Source organism: Erinaceus europaeus, chromosome 6 (assembly GCF_950295315.1).
Source record: "Erinaceus europaeus chromosome 6, mEriEur2.1, whole genome shotgun sequence".
Lineage (NCBI taxonomy): Eukaryota > Metazoa > Chordata > Mammalia > Eulipotyphla > Erinaceidae > Erinaceus > Erinaceus europaeus.
Genome location: NC_080167.1, coordinates 57,925,676 through 57,950,380, shown reverse-complemented (window position 1 = coordinate 57,950,380; position 24,705 = coordinate 57,925,676). Strand labels below are relative to the sequence as shown.

Genomic DNA, 24,705 nt, shown 5'->3' with positions numbered 1-24,705 from the left:
CAAAAGGGTTCATGACTTTTATTAGTTTTTGCCTGAGCCTGACATCTGATATGCAGGTGGACCCAGGTTATTGTCTGGGGAGATGATGTCATGTCTGGACAATGGCTAGAAAGCTGGATCAGGGAAGAGAGTAGCTCCCAAATATGGAAAAAGTGTATAAATATTGTTGACTATAAACCCTATCAATTTGATCTGGAGCCCATAGTATAGGAGCCTATGTAACCTCTACATCCCTGTAGGTCCAAACTCACATCCTCTGGTCATGAGTTCCTACATCCCGAGTTGCACCAACTTCAGGACCCATCTTCTTCAGGTGGTAGATAGAGTATGTTATCCTACCCCCCTCTTTGAAGGATGAAATATTCTCTACAATTGTTGATCCATATGAAGAGCAAGGTCCTATGGCGGCCCCCAAAGGAGTCCATGGAGGTGACCAGTGATAATGGAGAGAGAGATCTGTTCGAGGTTTGTGCCTGTGTGAGAATCCCAGGACTCCCCTACTTTAAGGGGCCCGTGACTTTAAAAGCAAGCTTTTTAAAAAAAATACCTTTTCTTTTATTTATTTTATTTTTGAGAGAGATTCAGAGAGAGACACACACAGAGAGAAACACCAGAGCACTGCTCGTCTCTGGTTTATGGTAGTGCGGGGGATTGAACCTGGATCTTAGGAGCCTCAGGCATGAGAGTCTTTTTGCATAATCATTATGCTATTTCTCCCACCTAAGAGTAAGCATTTTTAATAGAAGTTGATAGGTGGCTTGGTGAATACTTTCTGAGTTAAGGATGTCTGAGTTAGCATGTGAGAGCACTTGCTATGGACTGAAAGTGTTCCTCGTAATGTGATGGTGTCAAGAAGTGGGGCATTAGGAAGGTAACTCAGGAATGGGATTAGTCCCTTTCTAAGAGAAAAATCTAAAAATGACTGCTTATGAGCCAGGAATGAAGTGCTCTCCATATAGTGAATATATGTAGCACTATGCTCTTAGACTTTCTTGCTTCCAAAACTCTGATAATAAATGCCTGTGGTTCATAAGTGGCCTGTCATACAGCATGTTTTTATTATTGCTGCTGGTGGGACCAAGACAAGCATAGTGACTAACAATTTCTTCCTAGGTCTGAGCTCTGTCTGTGCATCTTAGCTCAGTCCTCTGGCTCTTGTACTCTTCTTTATGCTCTCATCCCTACCAGATGCTCCAGCCAAGTGGAGATGTCTTCTAGCACTCAAATATGAGCTTCCTCTCTTACCTCTGGAACTGGACACTTGTTTGGTGCGAAGCGCAAAGACCAATGTAAGGATCCGGTTCACAAGCTGTGAAGCAGGTCTGCAGGTGTCTATCTTTCTTCCCCCTCTCTGTCTTCCCCTCCTCTCTCCATTTCTCTCTGTCCTATCCAACAACAATGACAGCAATGGCAACAATAATAACTACAACCATAAAACAACAAGGAGCAGTGGATTCGTGGTGCATGCTTTCAGGAGCAGTGGATTAATGGTGCATGCACCAAGCCCAGGTGATAACCCTAGAGACAAAAAACAAAAACAAAAAAACCTTGGTTGGAGAGCACATCATTCAAAAGGGGCAAGCATCTTACCAGTTCTGCAGACCATTTACAAAGATAATTATATACTGTTCAAAGCAAGTTTTTTTTTTAAAGTCAGGCAAGCCCAAGTCAGATGATTCTTGTATGTTTTGTGAATGTAGAAAGGACTGTAAAATGTTAATTAGTTCAAATCCTGTAACTATGAAATTTAATGGGGAGTCGGGCTGTAGCGCAGCGGGTTAAGCGCAGGTGGCGCAAAGCACAAGGACCGGCATAAGGATCCCGGTTCGAACCCCAGCTCCCCACCTGCAGGGGAGTTGCTTCACAGGCGGTGAAGCAGATCTGCAGGTGTCTATCTTTCTCTCCTCCTCTCTGTCTTCCCCTCCTATCTCCATTTCTCTCTGTCCTATCCAACAATGACAACAACAATAATAACTACAACAATAAAACAACAAGGGCAACAAAAGGGAATAAATAAATAAAATAAATATTAAAAAAAAAGAAATTTAATGGTTTATTTTCTTTACTTCTTTCTTTAGAATGTGCCATGGGGGGGGGGGGAAGCAGTTCAAATGCATAACCAAAGAAATGTGTGCACATGCTTTCTCTAAACAGTCACAATGTGTTAGGGATATTGGAATTTCACTTAGAGAATTGTTACTCTTTTTTTTTTTTTTAATTCCTATTATTATTGCCACTAAGGTTATAGCTGAGATTCAGTACTGGCACTATGACAGTTTTTCCTTTTTTGTTTTTCTTTCTATTTTTTATTTGTTAGGACAGAGAGACATTGAAAGGGGAGTGATAGATAGAAAGGGAGAGAGAAAGACACCTGAAGACCTACTTCACTACTAGTGAAACTACCCCACCCCACAGGTGGGAACTGGAGGCTTGAACGTGGGTCCTTGTGCATGATAATATGTGTAGTCAACTGGGTATGCCACCACACAGCCCCAGTTAATTTATTTTTTATGACACCAAGGAATAAAATCAGGACCTCGCAGAAGCATGGTGCTGTTAAGTGCATCCAAGGCCCAACATTTTTCGTTTTGTAATTGGTAGTATTAAAGACACACAGCAGTTAACCACTGTCCAGGGAACTCTCCTTGGTGTTGTTCATGGTACTCCCTGGTGGTGCTAGAGTTTCAACTTAGGGCTGCATGCTTGGTAAGATATGTACTCTACTGAGTGAACTATATCTCCTAGACACTGTATTTTTCTTGTTACATCTTCATTCTTGTTGCTATGATAAGCTTTAAAAAAACAATACTATTATCATTTTGCTACTCTGCACTCTAGTACTTATTTCAAGCAAAGCTAAATGGCTTCCCTGCTTAGTTAGGCATAAAATACTGAGAACAAACCAGTTTGTATATCTCCACACATGCTGGGAAATTGAGGGTTAGAAAGCTAATCTCATTCAACATTTTCTTCAGAAGAAAAATAATGTAGATCATGTGACCTTTAATATATGGGAATAATCAAACCAAGGGCTCTAACACTTCCATAATTTTAAATGAAAATAGAGAGAAATTTAGTTATTAAAATTAGTGTCTTAAGCTAGAAGTAATTCTGACTCATTCTATTGTTGTCACCTGTTTTTTTTTTTTTCTTTGAAGGTTCTCTGATATAAAAAGACTTTTTTTTTTTTTTTTTTGGACAGTAGCCTCAGGGAGAAACACGCCTGAGAGAACTGAAGATGTAAAGACAAGCACGACTCCACAAAAGCAGTCATTCTGTGTCCAACTAAACTTTTCAGATTTATACAGAAAATCACACATAGAGAATCCTGTTTTTATTGAGGACTTTGTGGCGCGCCTGGTTGAGAGCACATGCTATCATGCACAAGGACCTGGGTTTGAGCCCCAGCTCCCCACCTGTAGGGGGAACCTTCTCCAGCAGTGAAACAGGCCTGCAGTTATCTATCTTTCGCTTCCTCTCTCTCCCCCTCCTCTCTCAAATTCTCTCTGTCCTATCAAATAAAATAGAAAAAAAAAATGACCACCTGAAGCAGTGGACTCATTTTGCCAATACTGAAGCCCAGTGATAGCCTTGGTAGCAATAAAAAATAATTCTGTTTTTAGTAATTCTCATATTGATTATTAATTTAAGTGTTCATTTGAAGTTGCTAGTAATGAATGTAAAGTGGAATTATATGTGTTAGCAACAATATTTCCATATTTCTTTATATTTAGTATTATAAAGAATTAAGATCAATGTGATGTAACCCTCTCAGTCACTAATAAGTAGAATATTTAACTGATGCGACAGTAATTGTCACTGTGCCAAAAATAGGAGGCAGATCTCTAGTTAGATTAAGCATTTGCTATTCCAGTCCCTTGAGGACTCTGTAGACTTCAGCTTCCCTGGGCTGTAATTAGAAAAGAAGTATATCTAAATACCAGAAATAAACTTAGATATCTCTGCATCCAGTATGCCTGGCCTTGTGCTTGAAGCCTTTTAATCTCTAGGTGAGGCCTATTTTATAGTGCGCTGTGTATACATAGTCTTATCCACGTGCTTTGCCTTACCAAACAGAGTGGGAACTTCATAAAGAGGACCTACTACTGTTGATTTTGTGTGTCTACCTCCATAGTGGTGTCCAGATTTGAAATGTTTTGTCGCTAATAAGATGACACAGGAACAGATCTGTTTTTCTCTTATCACATTTTTATTAATATTTATTTGTTCCCTTTTGGTGCCCTTGTTGTTGTATTGTTGTAGCTATTATTGTGGTTGTTACTGATGTCATCATTGTTGGAAAGGACAGAGAGAAATGGAGAGAGGAGGGGAAGACAGAGAGGGAGAGAGAAAGACAGACACCTGCAGACTAGCTTCACACCTGTGAAGCGCCTCCCCTGCAGGTGGGGAGCCGGGGGCTTGAACCGGGATACTTACTCTGGTCCATGTGCTTTGCACCACGTGCGCTTAACCCACTGCGCTACCGCCCGACTCCCTCTTCTCACATTTTTTAACATAACACTTTCATCATTGTAATGATAATAATAACAATTATGATAGAGCACTTACATGCTTGCCAGGTTAAGACATATGAATGTTTTCTTACAGCTTGCTAAATAGCACTTTTGAAATGTTTTTGTTGCCTTTGCTTCCATTTTTATGGAGGAGACAAGGAGGCACAGAATCATTAGTAATTTATCAAAGTTAGGCAGCAGAGTTGCTGGAGTACAGACCAGGCCGTCCAGTGGTGCCTGCTGCCCCTCTCTATGAAGGCTCTCTGTCCAGAGCCTTTGTTATTCAGTTTCACAGCTTATTTGAGCCTGGTCTGTCCTGACTGGGATTTGTAATTCCTCTCTTTATTATTATCTTTATTCTCATTCCTCTTCCTTCTGTTAGGTCAAATACAAAAGAGATTTTGAAGAAAGCAAAGGGAGAGGTTTCAGCATTGTGACGGACACACCTGAACTCCAAAGGCTGAAGAGGACCCAGGAACAAATCAGTAATGTAGGTGGCCAGTTATTGTGTGACCTGGTTAGCCTTGCCTTGCATTTCTGGATTGAAAGTGAATTCGTTGGCTGGGAAGTGTTCTTATTTATATCATATGCAAGCATTATTCAGTGTGCTAGTACAATGCACCAAGTTCATCTGTGAAATTCTTCCCTTTATTTTATCCATAGCTATCTAGAGCCTAATACTTCAGTAGTAGCCATGTTGTTTCTGAATAAATATCTCATTGATTTGATTATATTAGTTTATTTAGCATGTGAATTTAAGTTAATTAATCAAATGTATACTCAGAAATATCATTGCTATAAAAAGAGGTTATTACAACTTAGCATCCACTTTAATGCTTCTCAAATTTAGGGCCTGAGGATTAATATTTTAGCTGTGGGTAAATATTTATTAACTATGTATATATAAAATTTCATGCTTTAGACATTTGTTAAAATGACATGTTACATCTAATTTTTGAAATGAACATTTGTATGTGAAGTTGCTTTGGATTTGAAAACTGTGTCTTATTCAGTAGTATATTTCTCTTGAAAGGAATTGAAATTAGAAGAGATTCAGAACATATTAAGGAGAGAAAAGTATTGAGTCTTTATTATAGGTGGATAAACAGTTTCTTAATTTTTGCAGTTCATACCTGTAATTATTTTCCTTCCAAAAGTATTATATGAAGTGTGTCAAAATGTTTTTTTCCAGAAGAAATTAAATCAGTGTATCCAAGAGGAAATATAAATGACTATAAATGCCTATATACGCGGTATAAAATATGGGCACATTCACAAAATTCATACAGTTTTTCATCCGAAATACTTTTTGTGTCACTTCCATAGCCAGTAAAAGCATGTGTATCTAGGTGTTGTGAGTGTTGCAGTCTGATTTTCAGAGAATGTTTCAACAACAGATGATTTTGAACTCATTGGTATTTGATCATCATTATTAGGTACATGTAGGACAATAATTTGTAGATAGAATTATAGTATACAATTCTAGAGGAAATTTTATTTGTCAAAACATTACTTGATATTTGAAAGAATTACGTAGTGGAAAAAAAAAGGAGATAAACACTTCATTCTTCATATCCTCTAAGGTTTATTCATTGCTTGATCTTTAAATGGACATTTTATTTTATTATTAACTTTATATTTGAAGGGTATAGTTTTGTGGTTTCATGCCTTATGTGTCATGCCTTAGTTCTTCTTCCTGTCCTAACAGTACACCAATCATGAACATTGATGATTATCCCTTCATCTCTTTGCCTCTTTCCTTAAATTAAAAAAAAATACTTTAAAAAATGCATATTAAGGAGTCGGGCGGTAGTGCAGCAGTTAAGCGCATGTGATGCAAAGCTCAAGGGCCAGTATAAGGATCCCAGTTCGAGCCCCCAGCTCCCCACCTGTAGGGGAGTCCCTTCACAGGCGGTGAAATAGGTTTGCAGGTCTCTATCTTTCTCTCCCCCTCTCTGTCTTCCTTTCCTCTCTCCACTTCTCTCTGTCCTATTCAACAATGATGACATAAGTAATAACAACAATAAAAACAATAAGGGCAACAAAAGGGAAAATAAATATAATAATAATTTTTTTTAAAAAAACTGCACATTAGAAACATAACCTACCAGCGGTTACATTCAGCATTCTCTTTTCCTTTGGATTATTTTTGGAGAATTTTTCATTAAAAACATAAAAAACAATGTTGTTCAAAACAAAGTTATGTCATAAATCTTCAACTGTGACAGAAATATATTTCAAAAAGAACTGAACATTTCTACTTAAGACATCCATGTGACAGCTAACATAAGGATTGCAGTTGATTCAAAGGTAAGCCTTTTAATTTATATTCAAATTAACCAACTATTCATATTTAATCAGGAGGAACTGATTATTTCACCAACCTTTATCATTAGCAGGAATATACATTTTATTCAATACCAGAGGCTGTTTGCAGATCCATTCTTAATTATGCAAAAAAGCCCTTATGACCCAGGTACGTATAAATCTGGATTAATCACATATATAGCAGGACAAACAATACCATTTAATTGAATATATAATTTAGAGAGTGTTGATCTTTGAGAGCATATAATTTAGATGACATTTAAAAAATTTTTTATTTTGGCAGAAAATTGAGAATTTTTACACATTTAATAACTATTTATTGTAAACCATGAATCCCCAAAACAATAAAAATTATTTTGGTAGTTACCTTGATGTTAGTGACCATTGCTGTGGTCTTCAGAGGAGTTGTTTTAGCCAAGCTGAAGCTTATTGATAATTGGGTAGCAGTAAAATGTGTAGACTTCATAATTTTACTGCCACTCACTAAGTTTATGCTTAAATAAGGGAAACTGTTAAATATTCTGAAGCCTAGTGAAGTTAATGTTCATTTATAAGGCTGCAATTTCATGAACTTTTCCCATGACTTCACGGGGTTTTTCCATATTAATCAAGAATCTGTTTTTCAGTAAGGAAAGTGGGTTTATCTGAAAGGTGGTGCTTTGGCTGTCCCAGTTTTCCACATTAACCTCTGGTAAACCCAGACACTGAAATATATGGGCCAACGCCAGACAGATGTTTATGACAGTGATCTGGTTGGTCTTCCCTGAGAAGGAAAGGTCAGAATGGAAAGACACTAGAATCTTCCTACTGAAGATACTGGGTGGAGTGATTCTGTATTGAAAATTATTTTATTTTATTTTTAATTTTTTTATTTATAAAAAAGAAACATTGACAAAACCATACGATAAGAGGGGTATAACTACACACAATTCTCACTCAGAACTCCATATTCCCTCCCCTCCCCTGATAGCTTTTCTATTCTTTATCCCTCTGGGAGTATGGACCCAAAGTCATTATGGGGTGCAGAAAGTGTTCTAAGGGAGTTGAGGTGGGAGCTCCAAGTTTAGGACAGACTGTTATGGCGGGGTGGGGGAAGTGTTAATTAAGTCAGGGTTTTTGCAATATTTTATACTTCACTTTTTAATTTGTCTTTAAATGTGTAGATCTTCACAGGCTAGATTTATTTTATTTTATTTTTTACTAAATAAAACATAGAGATATAAGACAGTGGATTTAATGACAACTTCTAGGGGCTTTGAGTGATATGTTATGGGTGAATAGGCATTTTTGATTGCTTGTCTGTGCCTTGGTATTCAAAAAATTTTCAGCTAATCTCACATTCATTTGTCCAGACTTGGGAATGCCCACTCACTCTGCATGGAATAGGGCACTACTATAGATTTGAAATTGCAGTGAAAGAAGTGAGAGTCCTGGCTTCTTTCTTTTGGGATCTATAATGACAGTGTTTTGAACATGGGGACTTATTATATGCTGCAATTTAAAGTCCTTCTGTTTTATTACTCATTCAATATAGCAGCAGAAGGGATAAGTGACAGGATCTCAACATCTATAGAGAAGTTGGAAAGAAACAGGATATGTTCTAACACAGAGAAATTTTTCCCATGAAATCTCAGGAAGCATCTAATTGTCTCCCACCTCACCCCCCCCCACACACACACACACCATTCTAGGACATAATTCAGAAATAGAAATGTCCTAGTAAGCTCCTGTATTTTCTAATGATATGTAAGGAAACTATTCTTAGTGGACAGTGTACCTAAGTATGATTTGAGGAATATTGTGTCATTCACTGGACATTGTTAAATTTCTCTTTCTCTACTGTCCTTAAAGCTCTGGGTCATATTTGTCAATGCGAAGATAGTTTCTAGTTCAGATAGTCCCCACAATCAAGTTTATAAGCAGTGCACTCAGATTACTTGCTGCAGATAGCACAGCAGAATCACCACCCTCCATCTGAAGGACAGTCTGGCCTGGAGAGGATTACTGATTTGTCTCCCCCCCCCCCCCCAGTTTACACACTAACATGAGCTGCACTTTCAATTAGCTGAGACAGTCTGTGAACAAATTGTGAAATAAAATGGTAAAGTCAACCTCAAGAGACTTTCACAGTCTGTGGGCTGTAGATAAAAATCTAGGTGTTTATTTTCTAATTTATTTCAGGTGGCGGAGAAATGACAGATAAAAGGAGAAGGGGAAAAAAAATCCAGATGACAAAATTCTGTATGTTGCAGACTGACTGAAATAGTAAGTATGCCATTATGTAATTTGTCAAGATTTGTGCCTGTCCTTGACTCTGAGAAAAAATAATGAAATAATGGTGTGTGTGTGTGTGTGTGTGTGTGTGTGTGTGTGTGTGTGTGTGTGTGTGTGTGTGTATGTGTGTGTGTGTGCGCCTGCCTGTGTGTTTTGGCTTCAGTGGGGTCCTCTAAAGCCTGCCTTTTCTTAGATCAGTGACACACATTGTATTTTCACCTGCCTATTTTCTTTCCCTTACCCTGTCAGTATCAATCATTCTGGTTATCTGTTTACCAAGTAGCCTGTATTTTTATTACCTTTCTTTTTTTTAAGTTAGCTTCCCTACTCAAGAGAAATGCTTGCTTGCTTCATAAGAAAAGTTCAGTTTGAAACCCCTACCCCATTTAAAAAATATTATAGAAGGACAAAGGTCAGTGTAATTTGATATTGTGATAGAATTATTTTAATCTTCTTGGATACAGCTGCACAATTTTTCATTGACTTTTTAGAATGTAAAATAAATTATCTGCTGATTAATCAGTGTACATGGAGACTCCTGATATAGTTCCCTGAGATCTGGTGATTTAGCTCCAGAAATATTAGATTATTGGAGGTAAACATTGGCTAATAATTGAATAGCAGTGTCTGTGGACTATGAAAAGATTTGCTTCAAAGTTGGGTTGCACGAAAGGTTGAGCAGGAGGGTAGGGATGATTATCTAGGGATCTGGTCTCTGTCTGTAATTTAAATAAATCATTTTGACAGAGACTGACTGTGACCATGTTCAGGCTGCTGACGGTGTGAAATTGAGTTGTATTGTGGACAGAAGACAAGCAGTCAAGAGAAATCCCCAAAGGCAAGATTTGTTATGTAATTGGGTCAACTCATGCATGAGAAATGCATGCTAATTGTAAACTGGTGGCAAAATTAGAGTGTATGAGGCAATTAGGTCTTATATGGACTCAAGCAACTGGCATTGAAGGATTGTGTGTGTGTGTGTGTGTGTGTGTGTGAGATTTATGTATTCAACAAACATTATAAAAGGTTTTTTTGAAGGCTGAGGAAGGTAAAATTTAGAAAACCATTTAATGTTAAAATAGATTGTTAATTTTGATGCATACACAGGAACCATAACTATGTTACAGCTTATGAAATGTATGTGAAAGCTATTAATTATGAGTAGTAAGTAAATAGTTTGCAAGGAGAATAGGGTGATATTTTTGTTATAATTTATAATGGGGTTTATTAACATAGGTGGTTAGTTACAGCTAATGGTTTAGATGTAAACCCTTGATTTTTTAATGTGTATATTTTTGTTTGTCATTGCTGGGCTTTCACAGCTCTGGATTGCCATTATTCAGAAAGAAAGAGAGCAGTAAAAGCAGAGGAAGAAAAAGGAAGCTACCAAAACACTGAGGTTCCCCCCACTGTAGCAGTGCATAGCAAAGCAGGCACCCTCCTGGGTGAGCTGTCTAGTCAGCCCAATCTGAGCTTTTAAAAAAGTGAATTTCTATGTTCCATGAGAGGATCACACCTTAACCAGTAGCTCCAGTAGTACTGCACCAGTGGCATTATCTTTAAAGTAGAAATCAAATAAGTGAAAAAAAAATGAAGGTAAGTCTTTCCCTTTTAAAGTGCCTAGCTGTATGAATCTTTTTTTTTTTTTTAATTTTGAAACACTTTGACACACAAAATTTTTTAAATTTTGAAACACTTTGATACACCCATTCCTATTAGATCCTCTGATCAACTTTTCCACAGAGAAAGCAGGTCTAAGTAGGAATATTTATACTTTCGTGGGAAAAAATGTACAGAGAATTTCCTCTTGGCCCTTTCTCAATTCCAATCTGTGGTCTCCCTAGCACTTGGTTTTGCTTTCTTTTTCCACATAGGATAGAACTTCAAAGGTTCATCTTGCCTTTTATCCTTGATTTTTCAGCCACAACCACTTAAAGAACCAAATAGATCTCAGGCCAGTAATGACTTGTGCATGACAAGTACAAGGGCTGTGCTTCTAAAATGGCCTTGTGCAAAGTGGGGAGGTTTGGGAAGGGCCTCAGTAATAAAGGAACAAAAGCATATAACTTGTTTTTGGAAACAGAGGCTAAGGACCCTGCAAATGATTTCTGAAGACCCTTCTCCTGTGAGATCCTTCTCCCCAGTTGTTTCTCTTCAGTTCCACTGTGGCCAGACCCTTATCCTCTCTGAGTTTCCCAGGAACCTCTCACTGACCTTACCTCCTTGCTGCCATTTTCTGTTCCTTCCTTATATGGTCAACACTGTCACCAAATGAGTTTTTCTAAAGCAATTCTTTCAACAAGATCTAATTGTGACCCACTTTGAAACTTTTGTGGGACATCCACTTTGAGGTGGGTAAAATCAAATATCCTCTATCCTTTCATGGGGACTCTTAAGGACCTTCCACAGTCTGCTCTTAGATTACTTTCACTGTTATCTTCTTTTTTTTTTTTTTTTATTTAAGAAAGGATTAATTAACAAAACCATAGGGTAGGAGGGGTACAACTCCACACAATTCCCACCACCCAATCTCCATATCCCACCCCCTCCCCTGATAGCTTTCCCATTCTCTAGCCCTCTGGGAGCATGGACCCAGGGTCATTGTGGGTTGCAGAAGGTAGAAGGTCTGGCTTCTGTAATTGCTTCCCCGCTGAACATGGGCGTTGACTGGTCAGTCCATAATCCCAGTCTGCCTCTCTCTTTCCCTAGTAGGGTGGGTCTCTGGGAAAGCGGAGCTCCAGGACACATTGGTGGGGTCTTCAATCCAGGGAAGCCTGGCTAGCATCCTGATGGCATCTGGAACCTGGTGATTGAAAAGAGAGTTAACATACAAAGCCAAACAAATTGTTGAGCAATCATGGACCCAAAGGTTGGAATAGTGGAGAGGAAGTGTTGGGGGGGGGATACTCACTGCAAACCCTAGTGCAAACTTCTGCTTTCAGGTATATATTTTGCAGTAGTTTATAGATACGTGTGAAGATATGCTCTCTCTCACAGAAACTGTTGTATATGTAGGTTTTGGGACTTTGTTAGAAAGTGAACCACCTGAGATGAAATTAGAGTATACTATGAAAGGAAAGGTCTCACCTGGGTAATGAAGCTAAAGGGTTGTCATTCCACATGTGAAGTCTCTGGACACAGTCTGAAGTGAAGCATGTTGAGGTGGCAATCGTTGCGTTGGTTAGGTTGTGATCGGCGGATGCAATATTATTTGATATGGATTGGGAGAGGCATACGGGAAAGTGGGCCCTATCCAAGGGTTCCAGGACTGGGAGAAGTAGGGGCTGTATAGTGGAGATGTGAGGTTCCTGCTGTCTTAGGGTTCAAAAAGACAATCGATAGTTAATGTTATCATCACATTATTTGGTAATTGGATTATAGCTAAAACCTGAAAGCAACCCAGGTGCCCGACAACAGATGAGTGGCTGAGAAAGCTGTGGTATATATACACAATGGAATACTATGCAGCTATCAAGAACAATGAACCCACCTTCTCTGACCCATGTTGGACAGAGCTAGAAGGAATTATGTTAAGTGAGCTAAGTCAGAAAGATAAAGATGAGTATGGGATGATCCCACTCATCAACAGAAGTTGACTAAGAAGATCTGAAAGGGAAACTAAAAGCAGGACCTGATCAAATTGAAAGTATGGCACCAAAGTAAAAACCCTGTGGTGAGGGATATACATGCAGCTTCCTAGGCCAGTGGGGGGAGGGAGTGGGTGGGAGGGATGGGTCACAGTCTTTTGGTGGTGGGAATGGTGTTTATGTACACTCCTAGCAAAATGTAGACATATAAATCACTAGTTAATTAATTTGAGAGGGAGAAAATTAATTGTATGTCTCAAAGTTTTTCAAAACACAAACTGAATCTTTTTAATATATAGGCTGTGTATTTGATATGCGGACTCTCTCAAAAGCCTAGACCAAGTAGATCAGAAGCATCCAATAGCACAGCTATATACAAGATACTGGGTACTGTACAGCAAACCATAACAAAAGGACTTCTCAAAGTTTACCGTTATCTTCTGCTGACCATTCAGAGGACTCTGCCATTTCCTTTTAGGTCAGGTCACTTACTCCATTTTTTGACTTTCACAAACTATTCCTCTTGTTTAGAACAATATAATAGTGAATGCAGATGGTGTTCTCAAGGTCTAGACACATATTCAGGCTCCAGCCAAAGAGACTTTTCTCATGTCTGCATTATAACAATGCCCTAAACACAATAGCACTGCCCCTGGCACCACTGAATCCACACTTCACATTCCACATTTGTTTTTAATGTGGTCCCACGGATTGAACCCAGGGCCTTACTAATGTGGGTTTTCATCTGGCACTGTTTCTCTCTTGCTTTCATTATTTTTTGAAAGAGGTAAAAAGAAACAGAGAAAAGGAATAAGGGAAAGGATCTAAGAGGAAAGGGAGAAACACTAAAGCACTGTCCTGTCATCCATGCAGTTCCCTTGGTGCTATTGATGGTGCTCAGGTGTGATGTAGGGGATGGATCCAGGGTCCTTTGCGTGGTAAGGCATGTGCTCTACCCACTGAACTCCTGCCCTGGGCCATAGAGTTTGGTTTGAATTAGTAAGTATTTCTCATGTTGTGCATTTTCCCTCCCTAACTTCACAAAAATGACCATTCTTTTGCCTTTTTTTTTTTGTCTCTAAGAATGCACAGCTTCGCACTCCACCTTTTTCTTCCTGTCCCAGTATAGACCCTCCTTGCTTGAGATTTGGGAACAGTCTTATTATTAATTTTTGCCTGTCACAGTGTTGAGGGAGTGCCCAGGAAAAGGAACTCCTAGGGATCATTTTTTTCTAAGTTCACACATTTGAAACAGGGACACACACTTATAGCATAGAGATTTGCACATGAAAAGTAGATTTTTAATTGGTGGAGGGCTACTTTTGCACTATAGGAAGAGGGAGGAGCCAGTGAAAAGTGAGTGCTGATGACTTCAGAAGGGCTATAACTGGGGGCAAAAGAATAAAAAGGGTCTTTTTTAGTTCCCGGCCTCTCTTGCTCTATTTTGGGTCCATAGGCCCTTGGGACATCCTTTCCCCAAGAATCTTCTCTTTTTCTTAAAATCTATACTTTGCACAACTAAATAAAGGATCCAGATATCACACCTTTGAACTCGTGTCCTATGGAAATTCCTTTTCTTTCTTTTAAAATTTTTTAAATAATTTTGTTTATAAAAAAGAAACACTGACAAGAACCATAGTATAAGAGGGGTACAACTCCACACAGTTCCCACCACCAGAACTCCATATCCCATCCCCTCCCCTCAAAGTAGCCCCACCTTACAGGTTTTAGGACAAGGGGGGAAATATAGGCTCTATGGAGGAAGAAGGAGGTTCCTGTTGTCTTAAGGTTTAAGAAGGCATTAGTTATTGCTGTAATCAAATTATTTGGCAACTGGGTTAACTTTGAAAATCCCTTTGTTAGGATTTGCTGTACCATATACAACATCACTATAGTTTATGACATTATTAGTCCTTTGACATTATTTGTATATAGCTGTATCTTATAGAGTAATGCCACCAGTTGCTTCTGCTTTCCCTGGTCTAAGCTTTTTGGAGAGTCGACATTTTAAAGACTTGGCCTATGTTCTGTGCATTAAAAAGTTTGAGACATTCAATCAATTTTCCTGTCTCATATTAATTAAATAGTGATTTATATGACTACAAGTTAATAGGAGTGCACATAAACACCATTCCCACCACCAAAAGACTGTGTCCCATCCCATCCCCTCCCCCGCCAGTAAAGCCGCCCTCGCTCTCCACCAAAGTAATAAGAGATTATTACTTTGGTGCCCTACTCCACACCCAGTCAAATTCTGCTTTGAGTTTACCTTTCTGTTCATCTTTCCAAACTTCTGTTTATTATTGCGATCATTCCATACTCATCTTTTGTCTTTCTGACTTAGCTCACTTAACATAATTCCATAGCTAAAACCCAGGTACACAACAACAGATGAATGGCTGAGAAAGCTGCAGTTTATATACACAATGGAATATTATGCAGCTATTGAGAACAATGAACCCACCTTCTCTGACCCATCTTGAAAATTCCTTTTCATTGGAACTATGATGAACCTGTGGAGGGACCTCCGTGCATCACCTCATTGGGCCCCCCCAAACAACAGCACTGCTTCTTCACCCTCCCAAGCTGCTTTCCTTGTGATTCCTTGCAGGATTCCTTGGATGTATTTCTATCATGTTTCTCTTATCTTTTAAATCTGTCCATGATTCCCCATTGACTTTGGGCCAGAATGCAGAACCTTTAGCATAGAATGTAGCATTGAACCCTTGTTTAATGTCAGTTAAGAGTTGCAACCTGGTTGTTCCTCTAGAACCTGAATCCCTTTTCACTTCAGTCATCTGCCTCAGGAGTCGGGCAGCAGCACAGCAGGTTAAGCACACATGGCAGACATCTGCCTGGCAGACTGTTTGCATGCACACCCCTACCCCCACTCACAGCCCCCAACACACACACACACACACACACACACACACGCACGCACACACACACACACACACGTCCACACTCACCCCAGAGACTTTCTTCCTTCCTCACCTCATCCTTCCTCTCTCCACGATGCTGTGTGGTTCTGGAGTTGCCCTAAGAGCTTCCTTCCTCCAATATGGAACTCTATGAAGATTTAGGCTTTCTTTAGCCTCAAGGCCCAGTTGGATAAATGAATTGACCTCTTGTGCCAACAGATCTTCCCATGGCTTCTCTCTACCAAACCTACCAACCCTGATAAACTGAGCCATCCGAACACTACGAAGCTTTGCATGAATCTCATTTTAAAATAGCATTTGTTACACAGTGATACTCTTGCAATATTCTTTATGAAACATCTATTTTTAAGACCCTTTAGAATTATCACGATTTACAGTATTCTGCCTTCTCTCATTAAGAAAAATTAAAAATGTTTTTTTTTAATATGTGTTAATCACATCACTTTTGTTTCTTGAAATTCCCAAACTCCCCCATCTTGCCTCTAATCCATCGTTCTTTGGTACAAAGTACTTACATATTATCTGTAGTTTGGTAAATAACCAAATTCATTTAAGGATGCTATTTTCTCTATGTCAAGTTTTTTGTTTGTTTTTTGTTTTTTTGTCCAAGAACTTGTTTTTCCATCCACTTTTCAGTCTAGGCAAATAAAGTTTTTCCTAGGATATGTACACAGTGGGGTGGGCACTGATCTGTCCTTCCAGCACGTAATTAAAAGTGTCAGGAAGGATGCTTGACACACACCAGTTGCTCAGGAGTTGTAGTTAGTAGCTACTACTTAAAAGCTTGGCTCATTTTGCAATTTCTTTTTCTTGAAAGCTCTTTGCTAGAGACCTTCGTTTTTTAAATTGCTTTAAATGTTGTCATTTGTTTCATGCTCTTTGATAACATCTATTTTCCCACTATTACCTACTTAAGTACCCAAGTATGCAGTATTATCAAAAGATTATAGCAATATTCTCTCTGAAAAGCAGAAGCATGTGCTTTATCATGTGGCATCTAAGAAGTTCATTATATTGGGGGTTGCATGGACTGGGCTGTGTGTTTCTTTGTTTTTATATGATGATAGGGGGATTGAACCCATGACTTTTTGCATGTGATACCAGTGAACAGCTTCCCCAGGTCCAGATTTCTCTCATTTCTCATTTTGAAAGAAGGAGAGGAAGAGCGAAGAAGAGAGGTCAAGGGGCCTGCAGAGAAGGGATAAGCAATCATAACACTGCCCTACTATCCACAGAGCTCCCCCAGTGCCACCTGGCATGCTTCCATGTGCTGCTATGGCTCGTCTCAGAGCCTTGTACTCTGCCTGGAGCTACCTCCCCATGTGCTCTCCCTGATTTAATATGTTATAGCCTTCGAGGCCCGGCCCCCCACCTGCAGGGGAGTCGCTTCACAGGCGGTGAAGCAGGTCTGCAGGTGTCTATATTTCTCTCCCCTTCTCTGTCTTCCTCTCCTCTCTCCATTTCTCTCTGTCCTATCCAACAATGAACAACATCAACAATGGCAATAATAATGACCACAACGAGGCTACAACAACAAAGGCAACAAAAAGGGGGAAAAATGGCCTCCAGGAGCGGTGGATTCATGGTGCAGGCACCGAGCCCAGCAATAACCCTGGAGGAGGAAAAAGAAAATGTTATAGCCACAACATTCTTATTGGTTTCTAAGTACAGGAGGAAAAAAAACCCATACTTGCATCTGTCTAACTTAACAAAGTACTGTAAGTAGGTGGTTTAAACAGTAGAGATTAATTTTCGCCCAGCTCCCAAGATGGGTCAAAGTGTAGTGGTTCCGGTGAGAGCTCTCTCCTGCCTTCCAGACACAGCCTGGTCTCTCTGTGTGTGCAGGTGGCATTTCCTCTGTGCCTGCTCCTGATAGAAAGGGGTCTTTGGTGTTTCTTCCTCTTCCTGGAAGGATATGAGCTAAATAGGGTCAGGCTTCTACCCTTCTAACCTCTCTTAGTCTCGGTTACTTTTAAAAAATCCCCTGCTCTAAATGCAATCACATGGGACTTAAGGCATCAACAATGAGTGAGGTGGGGTGGGGGTGGGCACAGTTTGGTCCATATTAGGGCTCAATGGGAAATAAAGTACATATGTCACAGGGTAATTTTGAACTTATGGAACACACATTGCATGGCTGCAAACTGCCAACACAGTGAAGATTGATAGCACCACATCCTCCATGCTGCCCTCCAGGAGAACTGCATTCATTTTTCAGTTTTTTCTTCCTTTGAGACTGAATGGTTTTAACTAACAGAAATGTCTCTCCAGCTCCCTTTGCCATTCAAGCCTCTCTTCATTTACTGTTTTGATTCACCATCATTTAGAGAAACAAAGATAAGTTACAGTAGTCATTGTGTTTTAAGTTTTCCAGGTCCCAGTTGAATTAGGTGGTTCAGAATTTAGATTTTCCTTGTCTTGTGCTGGCAGTTTGGCTGGATAGATGGAAGAAAAAGTAGGAAAAAAATTCCTATGCTACAGGAAAATTTGAATGAAGACTAGATTTGACCAAAAAAAAAAACATTTCAGTGCACTGTAAAAATTTTAAATGTAAAAATTATTTAAATTCTATTATACCTTTTGGGTTATACCTGTAGTGAGGTGCATGTCAAGGAAAACCAGAAATCTAACATGTATGCCTGTAGAATCTAACATGTAAATTACTATCACCAATAATTATGGAACATAATTGTAATTTCAGTGAATTGTTTGAGGTAGAATTAAAACCTGCTTTTTAAAAGTTAGGTGTAATAGTCAAATGTCATTTTATTATAAAAAGATCATGAATCCAGGGAGAAAATATATAGAGCTTTAATTAAAGCCCATTACTAACCCAAGCCAAGTTTATACAATTAAGGAAAATTACAGACTTGGAAGTTAGAAGCAAGACTGTCTTTTATTTGTTTTTACTATATGCAGATATGTTCTCTAATTTGCATTTCATTTTCCTAGAAAAATTATGTCATGAAATTGCTTTTCTTTATTTTTTTTTTTACTTGTGCTTTCTTATGTTGCTTTCTCTTCCTTTGCTGTTCTCGGGTCTACTTTATAAGCTTTTTTCTGTTTTGTGTTGACGACTGCTTATAAAGGAATATCTCTAAATTTCTGTCTGAAGGATCTACTGCTTTTGTGAAAAACCCAGAAGCAGTACTTGGTTGCAAGCATAGGAACCAAGAATTTATGATAATTTATTTTTGATTATATTTATGATTGATTCTTCTTCTTGGGGCTATAATAACTATTACAAAGTCAACATATTTATTTGTTTGAATTAAACTTTTGTATTACTGCATTCTTAAAATAGCAAAAGTATTATCATCTGCCTGTGTTTAACAAACGATGAAAGAGTATAGATTCATAAGATAGAAAAACAAACAAAAAAAGACTTTAAAAGTATTCTGTTCTTGGGGGCCAGGTGGTGGTATATCTGATTAAGCACATTTGTTACAATGCACAATGACCCAGGTTCAAGCCTCCTGTCCTCAGCTACAGGAGGAAGGCTTCATGCATGGTAAAGCAGTGCTGCAGATGTCTCTCTCCCTTTCTATATCCTCCTTTCTCTCGATTTCTGGCTATCTCTATCAAATAAAGATATATATATATTTTAAAGTATTCTGTTCTTACTCACATTTATTACATATGCTAGATAGAATTGGTCTCCGCAATACCAAGTAATTTCATTATTTACTAATACTGTTTTGAGGACAGGCAACATTTCTTTTTTTGTTTCTGAATCCTCCATTCCAGGTGTTTCCACTACAAGGAATAAGATAAAATTGCCTTCATGGTTGCCAAACATGTGCCTGTGTGTTTGTTATATTTGCTGTGGACATTACATTATACCAGACTTTGTAGAGGATGCATAAAATATCTGGGAAAGGCTTCAGTTGAGAAAGAGGGCCTTAGTGTAGTGTAAAGGCCATTGTAAGGAACAAGATGGTGGAGCATGAGCACAGGTAGGATGGAAGGAATATGGTTAAGGTTAGAACAACTAGCATTCACTTGTTAGGATACAGAGAAGAGCCAGCCAGCCAGCCAGTCATTACTGAACTGTGGGTTGAAGCAAAATTGCTGATAGTACCATCTTTTCAAACGTGCCCACTTTAGGTATCTGCACTTCCAAAAAAATTGCCTAAAAGAAAACACTTTTTGAAAACTCAACTTAAACATGTTCAAATGTTTACTCTGTGCCAGCTGCTTTATTGGGAGAGGGAGCATCAGATAAAGAATAAAATAGCCCCAACCCTTGACCTCACAGAACCTGCAGTTTCCCTCTGAGAGCACACACATTTGCAGGACAGTGTCAGGGAGCTAGCATAATGATCATACAATAAATAAATAAATAAATAAATAAATACCAACTTGAATGCCTGAGTTCCCGAGATCCTAGGTTGAGTCTCTGGCACCAGCATAAGCCAGAGCTGAGCAGCACACTAGTTAAAATAAAGAAAGGGAAGGAAAGTTGCCGTATGGTTTGGCACATACTTGGTAGACAGAGTTGTGTAACTGTTAGGGGGGTAGCTAACCAAGGTGAGGAAGTGAAGAAATCAAACACTTGGCATCACTTTACCGCTTTAATAATATTTTTTTTCTTCATTGCTGAGCCTTCACCATTATGGGTCAATTTTTCAGAGAGAGAGAGAGAGAAAGCAGGAGAGAAGCAAAAACATCATAGCAACTAAACTTCCCCCAGTATGGTAGGGATCCGGTTCAAACCTGGGTCACATGCCTGGCAAAGCAAGTTCCTTCACAGGTGAGCTAACCCTCAAATAGTCTGAAAACAATTTTTGGAATATTTTTGAATAGTGACTCACATTTTTGAATAGTGACTCATATTGTTTGTATAACAGGTGCTATCATAATTTTTTAATGAGAGAAAAAAACGAAGCACTGCTACACCATTTTTATTCTGCTCTAAATTTGTTTCAGCCTTTCTGGTTTGTATGTGGTGTGCCAAGGATTGAATCCAGGGCCTTACACATGCAAGGTATGCACTCTATTGCTGAGCCTTTCCCTGACTGCTCTAGTTTAAGCTTGCTTGCCTTTCTGTGTCTATCCCTGGTCTGTCTGTCTATCAGCATGGGTTTTCAGAAAATTCCATGCCAACTTCATCAAGCCATGGCATTATACATAAAATGTGAGGAAAGTGTTTATTTATAGAAGATTATCAGTGTGTTAACTTCAGGGTGACTAAAAAGAACCAATATCTATATCTGCATATATTTAAAATGCAAGGAGGGCTGGGTGGTGGTTAAGCATACATAGTACCATGTGCAAAGACCTGGGTTCAAACCCTGCTCCCCACCTGCAGGCAGGACACTTTATGAGTGGTGAAGCAGGTACTGCAGGTGCCTCTCTCTCTCTCTCTCTCTCTCTCTGTCTCTCTCTCTTTCCATTTCTCCCCTGTCTCAGTTGTTCTCTGTCCTATTAAAGAAAAAAAAAAACCGCCAGGAGCAGTGAATTCATAGTGCAGGCACCAAGCCCTAGCAGTAAACCTGGAGGCAATTTAAAAATAATACAGATACTTACTCATTTTGAATGAAAACTTTGTCATGACCTGGCTCAGAATATTGAGAAAACATTTTGCCTTTTAAAAATAGACATGTGTGAGCTCACTCTGTGTGTGTGCAGGTTGTATGTGTGTTCACACGTGGCTATGTGTGAGTGTCTGGGGAGAAAGTTACTGAAAGGAGATCATCAGCCTTGGTTAGAGCTGTTTGCTTTCCACCATTCTGTTCTTGGCCCAGTCTGTGCTGACAACAAACCTCTGGGACGTCCCCTCAGTGCTGTGGGGTCTTTTCCTGCCAAATATTGTTCTCTTGCAAGATTAAATAGCTGAATCAGTATGGCCCGAATCTTGATCCTGCTGAGAATATTAAGACTCCTGCAGGTTGTAATACAGATTAGCTGGTGAGAGCTCTGTTGGAAAAATAAAGTGAGTTTCTCTAAATGAATTTAGCAACTGCTGCGAACCTCTTTGTGTCCTCCAGCGTGAGTATGTGGGCTGGCAGTTAACCATTTATTTCTCTCATTTTCTGCAAAAAAGTTGTTCTCATCCACCCCTAGGCATGTATTGTAAATACTTCCGTGGCTATTGCACATTTGTATTTTGCCACATTAGGCAGTTGACATGCTAAATGATCAAGTATTGCAATAAGCAAGTCATTTCATAGTAATTATTGAAGGAGGAAAACCATCTTTGTACTTATAAGTTAATGTAGAGGTTGCTAATGTGACTTAATAATTAAGTAAACTATCCTGCTGTATTATTTAAGGTAAACTGACTGTAGGCTTTTTTATTGCAAAAAAAATAATAAACTTGAATATTTAGCAAAAGGTAGGGCAGATAGCTACTTTACTTGCATTTCTCCCATTCTGCAACTATTTCTGCTTCTAGGGTTAGATATAACTTTTGAACTTTTAAATTCTTCAGAGCCCTAGATTAAACAAGTACTAAGAAAATCAATAACAGCACTGAACTCTAAACACATAGAATACTTAAAAGTATTTACGACTTGGTTAAATTTTATGATTGCTGACATCTGGATAAGTTCACTGAACTCTTATATTTTGGGGACCTCTTATCTTGCTCATGTCTGAGGGCTGTGCTCATTTGGTTTGTGTGATGGATCTCCCATCTGCTTTGTACATTGTCACTGATTTGTCTGCTGACACCGGTGTGTGTGTGTGTGTGTGTGTGTGTGTGTGTGTGTGTATGTGATTTTTCAGTGCAAATATCTGTGACTTGATTTGTAAATGGCAAAGCATGACAGCAAATGGAATACTATTACATTGTATTTACTTTCGCAGATTATTCCTTAGGTTACAATTACTATATTTTTAAAAGTTAAAGATAATAACAAAATTTGTTAACTTGCTGCCAAAGTACAGCAAAAATAGAAGCTAGCAGGCTGGGAGGTGGCATAGTCATTCCCTGATTGTGTTTTCTCCCTCTCTTACTAATAAGTAAATAAAAACAAATCTTTAAAAAGTGGAGGTAAAAATAAAATAACAGGCAAAGGAAGGCAGACAAAGGAGCAGTGCCAGCTAGGCAGTTTTCAACCTGTCTTGATAAAATAGCTTGTTTTGCAGTTACAGTATATGAGAATGGTAGGCAGAGTAGTATGCAGTCTTCAGTATGTTTTCTGATTACTTTGGAATTTTGCAGCTCTATCACACTATCTCTAGAAGAATGGGGCCTTGAGCCAAAATTTTTCTTTCACACCTTGAATTGATTTAACATTGGTTGGCAGTGTTATAAAATTTTAGGACTACAGTTCTTCACTTCTGTTATGTATATAAGACTCCCAGCTTCACAACCACAGTTCCAGTGCTACCTGGTCTGATTTATCTTTCCTTTTGTCTGCATTAGTCTTACAGTCACCTTGGTGGGAAGTTGAACTGTACAACTTCTCTGCATTAGACTTTCAAGGTGCATTAAAAGAGAACTTGGGGCTAAGGAGGTGTCTCAGCTGTTGAACATCCCCACCTCCCAGGTGTGAGTCTTCGGTTTGATCCCTGGAACTGCATGGGAGCAGGAAGGAGAGCTTCACAGGTGGTGGAGTGGTGCTTTGCTCTCTCTGTGTTCCTCTCCCACTGTAAAAATAGACCACAAGTTAGGCCAAGGAAGTAGCTCAGTGATCGTGCACATTCATGAGACCCTAGGTTCCGTTTCCAGCAAAGTTTACCAAAAAAAAAAAAGAAAGAAAGAAAAAAGAAAAAGAAATAAAGTATTTGTTCTTAAACTCTATTACTTACTAATACAATCTTATTATTAATTGAAACATTAAACTGTCAATCCCCTGAAATACAAACAGTGGGTTCAGGAAATTCCTTAGAGCAAAGAGACAAAATATGAGTGTTTTATACTTAGTAAATGCCTTTGGGGTTTCAATGCCTGTGGTCTCTGATCAGCAACCCAGTAGTAAAACTGTGCTCTCTTTTCGATTTTGAAATATATCATATGCACAAAGCCACCTGATGAAACTTAGCTATACATTAAGTAACGGTACTAAAATGTGCGCATAATTATCCACTACCCAACTTAAGAAAAAGAGCATTTGGGAAATTTTCAAAGTTGCTTGTGTGTGCCCTGGGTTTATAACTTATCCTAGCAAGCTATCAACAATGTGGGGGTGACATTGGAGACTCAGACTTTTGTAATGACATGAGAAGATGATAGGAAAACCCGCTTCTCATCTGTGGGAGCAGTGGGAGGGGGAGGGGAGCCCTTTGGCTTTTTGCACCATTTGAGCACACGCAATCTGGAAAGGTTTACAGGTCTCAGGTTTGAGCAGCCATTGTCACTGTGCACCCCTGTTGTATGTGAAAGGGGAGGTGGGATTTGAGTCATATTTGCTTTTCTGACTTCAGGTGTAGATTTGGGAATCATTGCTTATATGTTCCATCTGGACTTCTCGTGCCTGGAGAACAAATTTCAGAGACCTTTGCTTCTTTCTGCTTGTGTAGAAATTAATCTGTCTTCCCTCCCTCCTTTCCTTCCTCTCTTCCCCCCTTCCTCCCTCCCTTCCTTTCTTCCTTCCTTCCTTCCTTCCTTCCTTCCTTCCTTCCTTCCTTCCTTCCTTCCTTCCTTCCTTTGATCTTGTCACCAGTGTTATTGCTGGGGTTTCGTACCTGCGTGACTTCACTCTTCTACTTCTTCTTCTCCTCCTTCTTCTTTCTCTCTTTCCTTTCTTCCTTCCCTCCTCTTGCCCTTTCCCTCTTTCTTCTTTTTTATAAATGTTGAGAGAGAAGGAGAGACACTTGCAGCACTGCTCCACCACTTGGGAAGCTTCCCACCTGCAGGTGGGGACCAGAGGTTTAAACCTGGGTCCTTGAGCATGATAGCATGTGCATTTCACTGTATGCACCACCACCCGGCCCCAGTTAATTTATCTTTAAATAATGACATTTTAAAGATCTCATGGTGATATTAGGACCAAATGGAGGGGGTTTTAAATTCCATAATTCAGGGAGCAAGCTTTCTCACCAATTAGAAGCCTGTCCCTCCTGTCAGAAGACTGCTGTCCCATTAACAGTGATTCCACCCCCCACCAATGA

At 39.1% G+C, this 24,705-nt stretch overlaps 1 protein-coding gene across 2 annotated transcripts in view; it reads left to right on the top strand.

Moving 5' to 3' along the window:
- NEBL (nebulette) overlaps positions 1-24,705 on the top strand; it is a 410,755-nt gene that overhangs the window by 219,236 nt on the left and 166,814 nt on the right. For both annotated transcript variants that reach the window (XM_007526311.3, XM_060192259.1), the window contains exon 4: positions 4,897-5,004. In XM_007526311.3, the coding sequence (XP_007526373.1) occupies positions 4,897-5,004 (108 nt within the window). The remainder of the gene's footprint in view (positions 1-4,896; positions 5,005-24,705) is intronic.